This window comes from Octopus bimaculoides, chromosome 19 (assembly GCF_001194135.2).
Source record: "Octopus bimaculoides isolate UCB-OBI-ISO-001 chromosome 19, ASM119413v2, whole genome shotgun sequence".
Taxonomy (NCBI): domain Eukaryota; kingdom Metazoa; phylum Mollusca; class Cephalopoda; order Octopoda; family Octopodidae; genus Octopus; species Octopus bimaculoides.
Genome location: NC_068999.1, coordinates 28,293,342 through 28,301,772, shown reverse-complemented (window position 1 = coordinate 28,301,772; position 8,431 = coordinate 28,293,342). Strand labels below are relative to the sequence as shown.

At 38.3% G+C, this 8,431-nt stretch overlaps 1 protein-coding gene across 2 annotated transcripts in view; it reads right to left on the bottom strand.

Moving 5' to 3' along the window:
* Positions 1-8,431, bottom strand: part of LOC106872965 (CD2-associated protein) — a 163,180-nt gene that overhangs the window by 64,224 nt on the left and 90,525 nt on the right. For both annotated transcript variants that reach the window (XM_052974639.1, XM_052974638.1), the window contains exon 5: positions 6,741-6,889. In XM_052974639.1, coding sequence (XP_052830599.1) covers positions 6,741-6,889 — 149 coding nt within the window. The remainder of the gene's footprint in view (positions 1-6,740; positions 6,890-8,431) is intronic.

Sequence of the window (8,431 nt, the reverse complement as noted above, 5' to 3'; positions counted from 1 at the left end):
TATATACATACACATGATCTGATCAAAAAGTGTCCAGACAGTTGCCATAGTAATGAAGCTGAAGTACACAGAGTGAAACCAATTGGCAAAGATTGACCTTGAACTCTACTGTGCATGTGCAGTTTAAATGTTCTAGCTCACATCTGCTTTTTACAGCAGTGCTTGGAAGGAATGTGTGTAGTGTATGATCATTGCATTGACCATGTCAGAGAAAGTTAATCTGCATCAAATTTTGCCAAAAGCAAGGCAATACCTGCTCATAAGCCTATGCAAAGTTTTCAATTAGTTTTCATTCTCGACACAATCAAGGAGATCTTGTGCAACTGAAACCCAAGTGTCTTTTTGGTCAGCTGAAAGCAGTTTCGGCACAAACATGGCAGACTAGTGTCTCATACCCAAATTTTTAGTGATAATGGACTGAACTGAGCCGTAACTAATCTGCACATCCTCTAATAACTCGCAGATGGTGATTTGAAGATTACCCCTCACAGTTGCATGCACATCTGTGATGTTTTTCTCAGTTCTGCTGGTTTCAGGTCTCCCAGAACATTTGTCAATACTGATGTTTTTCGGCCATCTTGGAAATGTCTGAACTACATGTACACTTGAGTGTGGCTCATACACTTTTCTCCATACACTTTCTGCAACTTTGCGTAAGCCTCTGAGAAGTTATAATCATGACAACTTTCTCTGTCATGGTCAATGTGATGATCACACGCTATACACCTTCCTCCCAAGCACTGCTGTAAACAACAGAAGTAAGCTAGAATGTTAAAACTTAGTGTGCATGCACAGCAGAATTCAAGGTCAATCTTTGCTAAGTGGCTTCACTCAGTATGCTTTAGCTTCGTTACTGTAGCAACAGTCTGGATACTTATTGACCAGACCACATTATATATATATATATACCAGGCTTTGTAAAAATCCCGTTACACTCAGTTTTGATCATTCGAGAAGTTAACGTGTGTGATAAAAAAAGTGCTGTGTGCAGATGTATCAAGATGGAAATGAAAAGAACTGAGATCTCTGCTCTCCTGTGCACTGGCCACAACAAGTCTGACATTGCCAAGTGGCTTAACGTCAACCAGATGACAGTCCACAGAGCTGCGAAGAGGCTCAAGAATGGGAAAAACCTCAAAGATTGACCTCAAGTTGTCAGGCCTCAAGTTGTCAACTGTTTAGCTGTGAGAAAGGCCTTCAAAAGTGGTCCAAAGATCAAAATGACTGCGCCCGCAAAGAACAACAACAACTCAGTGGCCATGGTGTCCAGGGCCGTCAAAAGCCTGAGGTGCGTGGAAAGGCCTCTGCTCACCAACAATAAATGAGAACAATGTTGGGAGTGCTGTCGTTGTCTTCTCAACATCTTGAAGTATCATTACAATTAAATTCTCTTTTTCTATGAAGAAACCTTCACAGTTGATCTGGTCGTCAACAAGCAGAACAACTATGTGGTCAGCTTCGACCAGGACGTCTCTGAGGTCCGCCATGTATGCACAACCAAGTACCCAGCCTCTGTGATAATGCTCAGCATTGTGGCTTCAAATAGTGAGAAGATGGTGCATGTGTGATTCATGGCAATTTACGGGCTCGCAGTGGGTGATTACAGAGATATCTTGGCCACAAAAGTCCTGCCCTAGGTGAGAAAGATCATGAAGAAGGTGGACTACATCTTTCAGCAGGACAGTGACCTAGCCCACATGGCAAAGGCTGTGCCAGAGTGGCTGGGGTTGAACATGAACTTCTGGTGGAAGGACTTTTGGCTGCTGCAGTCATCCAACCTCAACTATACGTGTGGGTGCATGTCGAGGGCAAGATCTGCAAGGTTCACCACAACATGAGGAAGGACTTCGTCCATGTGTGCGTGGCTTTCAGGTTTTGCCTCAAGCACATGCTTGCCGCTGAGGGCAACTACATTGATTAATGTTAATATTTAAACACATAGTTGTATGTTAAATCAATAAAAATGTGTCTAACTCCATCAAAACTATTGTTGTGTCCTTTGTTGAGAATGTAGCAATGAGTGTAACAGGACTTTTGCAAAGCTTGGGTGTGTGTGTGTGTGTGTGTGTGTGTGTGTGTGTATATATATATATATATATATATATATATATAGGAGAGAGAGAGAGAGAGAGATGTATGAATATATATGTATGGATGTGTCCATAAATATGTGCACACACATGCACACAGCTATTTAAATTCCATAAGAATATGTAATTTACACTTACAACAAATTTAATTGGTAAGATATTCTCCCACAAGTTATTTTTGTGTTTATTAGTATCTGATTGTTCTGCATTATAATCAGAGCTATGTAAAACAAGCTTTTCACAGGGCTGATGCTTAGTTTCATTTATGTGAAGTAAATGAGAAATAAATTTTTCCTGAGCAGAATATTGTATATCACAGTAAACAGTCCTGGATGATCCAGAGCCTATTTGTGACAGTGTAATGAGTAAAGTGTTGAGTAAAAATGCAATTAAATGTCAGTAAACCAAAGACCATGTTGTCCAATATCTTATCCATTTGGTTATCTCTCCTTCATATATTCTAAGTTTGTAACAATAATTACTACTGAACTCTTAATCAATTATTGTGTTGTATTTCAGGATGGTCATTTCTTTTCTTGCCAAATAAACACACGCACTACATATTTGTTTGTCACTCGTTTATTATTGTTCTTATTTTATCTTATGTCCATTGTCTGGAATTCTTTCATCACACACCTGTAATCTCTTTAACAACTCTTCCATCCCATGTATCCTCCTGTTCTGTTTAGTCCATTTTGCCTTTCTATATAGAAATATAGAAAGACAGAATGGATTAAACAGAACAAGAGGATACATGTGGGACGGAAGAGTTGCTGAAGAAATGTGACGAAAGATTTCCAGACAATGTACATAAGATAAAATAAGAACAATAAATACATGAGTGAAGAACGTATATATAGTGTGTGTGTTTATTTGGCAAAAAAAAAAAAAATGACCACCCCAAAATATAACAATATCTGTTTCAACACATGATTCCACATCAGGAATCTTGCAAAACAAATTCAAAAACATCTTGATCAATCAGTATTCATAATTAAAGTTACACCTGTTCTTTCTGGTAATAAATATCTCACCGGTTAGACATCTCATATTAGCATGCAAAACACATTGTTTACTGGAATCAAAAGTATTTTGATTCACAATTTAGGCAGGTCAGCTTCCTCAGTATGCTATTTTTAAGTAACTTAAAAAATCAAAACAAAACAAAAACATTCAATTATGTGTGTGCATGCACATGCACATGTAGTTACATACATATAAACACAAATACATGCAAACATCACACTCACACAAGATATATAAATGGTTGGCCAAAAGTCACCTGACAGTAAATCAAAAATTCACAAGTACTTAATATTCAATTTTATTTATTCATTCTAATTATGAATGTTTCATAACTGAATGCTGTGAGTAAAATCACTGTTTTTTTTTCAACATTTGTCTATTTATTAGTGAAGTCTCATATAAAATAACTTTTGGTTTTAATCTTGTAATTAAATGGTTTTGATTTACTGTCAGGTGACTTTTGGCCAACCTTGTATATATATATATATATATATATATACACACACACATATATATATATATTACACATACACACACACACATATGATGGACTCTCTCATAAAAGATGATGTATGAGCATTCAGCTTTTGTCAAACAACCTGCACAAATGATTTGTTTAAGCCATTATGAAAGGCTGCTGAATGTGGAAAATGAATAGGAGGAAGAAAGTCTGTCAGAGGTTGACCCAATTGAGGGATCAGCTATCCAAATCGACAGTGCCCAGGTCGATAAAGCAATTAAAAATATGAAGACAGGAAAAGCACCTGGTCCATCAGGAATCACTGCTGGGATGCTTAAAATATAGGCCGGTGTGGGTTATGGTCTTGTCACCTGCATCGTAAATCAGGCAGCTCATGAAAGAGTCATACCCAACGACTGGTCTAGCAGCACCATAGTCAACTGATACAAGGGGAAAAGTGATGCTTTAGAGAGAAATAACTATAGCGGCATCAAATTATTGGATCAAGTGATGAAAGTTACAGAGAGCTACAGAGAGTTAGCCTAGATGAGATGCAGTTCGGTTTTGTGCCAGGCAGCACTGATGCTATATTTCTGGTGAGGCAACTGTAGGAGAAATACCTAGCCAAAGATAAACTTTTGTACTTGGCTTTTGTTGACTTGGAGAAAGCATTTGACAGGGTCCCCCGATCCTTCATCTGGTGGTTAATGCGGAAACTGGTGATAGATGCGTGGCTGGCATGGGCTGGACGGTTTGACTGAGGTCCCTGCACAGGATGCCGTCAGTAAGGTGAGGGTTGGCAACTAGTACAGTGAAGAATTCCAAGTAGAAGTAGGGGTTCACCAAGGATCAGTCCTCAGCCCCCTCTTATTCATTATAGTCCAGCAAGCAATAACAGAGGAATTCAAGACAGGCTGCCCCTGGGAGTTCATCTATGCCGATCACCATGTTCTAGGGACAAAGTTTAGGGTGTGGCAGCAAGGTCTAGAATCATAGGGCCTTAGGGTTTATCTAGCAAAAACCAAAGTCTTAGTAAGTAGGAAGGCTGTCAAATCACAACCCCCTTTAGGTAGATAGCCCTGCTCGATCTGTAGAAAAGGTGTGGGTAGAAACTCCATACGATGTACCTGGTGTAAGCTATGGTCACATAAAAGGTGCAGCAATATCAAAGAAGGTTAACCGAGAAAATAGTTTTTGAGTGTGGCAGCTGCACAAGGGCAATAAACACTGAAGATGTACAGAAAACTGATTCCATCACATGCTGGAGGGAGAAACTAGGTGACCAAGTTTGTAGAGGGGGGGGTTGCTCTGAGAGTGTAGTGACTACAGTAAGAATAGCCTGGGAAAAATTCAGGGAGCTCCTACCTCTACTGGCAACTAAGGGGCTCTTGCTCAGGATGAAAGGTAGACTGTATGATGCATGTGTGTGAAATGACATGCTACGCAGCAGTGAAACATGGGATATGAATGCTGAGGACATGTGTAGGCTTGAAAAAAATGGAGCTAGTATGATCCACTGGATGTGTAATATCAGTGTACATACACAACAGAGTGTAAGCGCCCTGAGAGAAAAGTTGGGCATAAGAAGCATCAAATATGGTGTGCAAGAGAGGCGACTACGCTGGCATGGCTATGTGTTATGTATGAATGAAGACAGCTGTGTGAGGAAGTGCCACTCCCTAACTGTAGAAGGAACCTGTGGAAGAGGTAGACCCAGGAAGACATGGGATGAGGTGATGAAGCATGACCTTCGAATATTGGGCCTCACAGAGGCAATGACAGGAGGCCGGGACCTTTGGAGATATGCTGTGATTGAGAAGACCCAGCAACTAAAGTGAGATTGCAGCCACGCATGTCTGACCCTGTTAAGAATACCCTGATGCATCGGGTGATATGATACAATTGAGAAGACCTGTTGAGTCAAGTAAAACCAATATCATAGCTGGGGCCAGTGCCCCTGGCCGGCTACCATGCTGGTGGCACGTAAAAAGCACCATCTGAATGTAGTCGATGCCAGGTCCACCTGACTGCTTCCCATGCTGGTGGCATATAAAAAGCACCAACTGATCATGACTGATGCCAGTAGCCCCTGACTGACTGGCTCCTGTGCCAGTTGCATGTAAAAAACATCCATTACACTCTCGGAGTGTTTGGCATCAGGAAGGGCATCCAGCTGTAGAAACATTGCCAGATCAGATTGGAGCCCAGTGCAACTGTTGGCTCTCCAGACCTCAGTCAAACTGTCCAATCCAAGTCAGCATGGAAAATGGACGTTAAACGATGATGATGATGATCAAATGTATGTGTCGTACATTAGCTAACTTCCTCCATCAAACTGACATTGCCTGAGAAGGTGCATGGTGTACCATACATCAGGCGTCAAAGTAATCACAGAGCAATGTAAGATGAACTATTCTGCTCAAGGACACAACACACCACCTGGTCCAGGAATTGAAATGACGATCTTGCCATCATGTGTACAAGACCCTAACTGCTAGGTCATGTGTCCTCACTGTAAATACATATATATACATACAGAATGTATGTATGTGTGTATATATATATATATATATATATATATATATATATATAGTGGTAAGAAACTCTCAAGAAAGCCGAACAGTAGAAGCTCTTCAGAGAAGAAACCCCCACCTCAGGCAAGTGCTATGGCCTTTAACTTATCACACATCCAGGTTATAACTCCTGGATTCCCTTCTGCTGACACTCTTTGTGTTGAAAACTTGTGCATTTAAACTGCCTGGAGAATTCATCTAGTTGTAACTCTTCTCTGTTGACTCAGCATTCAAACTTATATTTAAAGAAAAAAAAAAACATTGGTTGTCATGGTAGCAGTGAAATGCTGACACTATCACAATGACCCACTCAGTTACTTCCTTTAGTGTTAAAATACAAAAACATTGCCTTCAAACAGTATGGAGGTCGTTTTTTAGGGCTTTGGTCCTGTTCTTCCCAGAGATAGAGTTGTTTTCTTTGATTGTAAGTAGTCCATCAGTTTCCTTAGATTTTGGAAGTTTAATATTGTGATAAATCTTAAATAGCAACCAAATAATGTTTAAATATTGTGAATGTAAATTTATGTGAAAAAAAAAACATAACCCCACTACCAAAATAAAAAAAAACGCCCTAAATAAAAATGTATTTACCTTGCTTTCTTCAGTCTCACCTTTCCATACACCTGATGAGGGTCGTAACTTGATTGGACCACTACCAAATATATTTCCAAAACCAACTCCTTTAACTTTCTTTCCTTTAGTTTCAGGATCAATGCTACTATCTTTCTTTTCAGGTTCATCTGAAGTATAAAATGAGTTAAAATGTGGGTGCCATATTTCTTTTCAATTAACTTCAATAAATCCTTAATAACTAAACTTTTGAAACAATTTTTCATCTTAGTACATGAAAAATGTCCTTATCATTGGTGTCATACCCGTTTTGCCATAGTATCTATAGATACTTCCCAATTTATTTCAATCTAATACTTAATATCTACAATTTTCAATAACAAAGCAAAGTAAAAGTCAATTAGGAGGCCTATATGTGTGGTCATCCTCCTTGTTAGAAATAGTAGCCAAATTTCCTTCAAATTACATCCTTAAAAAAATGGAAAAGAAATATTAAATACTGTAGTCCTATATACCCCTAAAAAGACACGATAGTCATGGTTAGAATGCCTTTAGTCATATGTTTGCAGCATTAGAGTTGACCTGGGTTAAACAGCAACAAAGCAAAATTGGTGAAAGTATGAATAGCTGTAATAAGAATTACCGTGAAATCCCATGTAATTTATGCACTTTTTTTTTGCAAAAAAAAAAAAAGATTTTAGTGGGTGCAAAAATTACATGAGTAGATCGTTTCCAGAATTTTTTAAGAAATTTTTTTGGTTGAAAAATGGTGTACAAATGTAAACATTCATACAGGAAGTTGACTCATTTAATGTCAGAATAGTTTTTACAGAAAAAATATAATGAAGTTGACTTTTATTTATGCTGGACGGTATAATGCTTACTTTTTCTATATAAATTTATTAAAATCATAAAATGGTTAACTACTTTTTGAAGTTTGATGTTCATGCTGGTAATCATGGTCTGGGCCATATTTTTCATTGCTGAGAGTTTCTACCTATCGCAATGGAGCCTAGCAATTTCCTTAAATAGATCAGTTTTCCTTTGCTTAAGAAGTCTAGCTTGCATTTGCCTCCAGGAAGCTATTGCTTGCTTTCTCCGCATTAGGACAATGAAATTCATCACAGCTACCAGCTCCTACTGCATCTAACATCGATAACATCATAATTCATCCTTGTGCATGTAAACTCACTAAGTGAATATGACTTAGCGTTCCTACAGAAACCTTCATTTACCTTATACAATGTTTAATGTTGTTTCACATTCATGTTGAATTATGCAGTAATCTTGTGTTCTCTTCATAGAATACTTGCAATGTATCAGTTCTTTTGGTATAGTAGGTTTTTGCAATTCTTGTTTATTCATATATATTCTAACAAATCGCTTCTTAAATTTCACACCTCTCCTGTTCAATAAACACTGAGTTAAACTTGTAAAGCTGTTTTATTTTCTCCTTTTGATTTTTAATGTTTATTTTAGCGGGTTATTTTAGCTAAAACGGTAATGACAAATTTTAAAGTTTGGTTCACACTTTATGAGTGCAAAAAGTATTAAAAGTTTGATACTCCATATCAAAGGTTCCGACAAGAATAGGCAGAAAATCAGAGCTTGAGACAAGAAGACACTTTTGACCAGTCAGAATTCTGTTTACATAATTAGTTTGATTGGTCACCTTCCTCTGTCGGTTGAGTAAAGTGTCATCCAAGCTGATG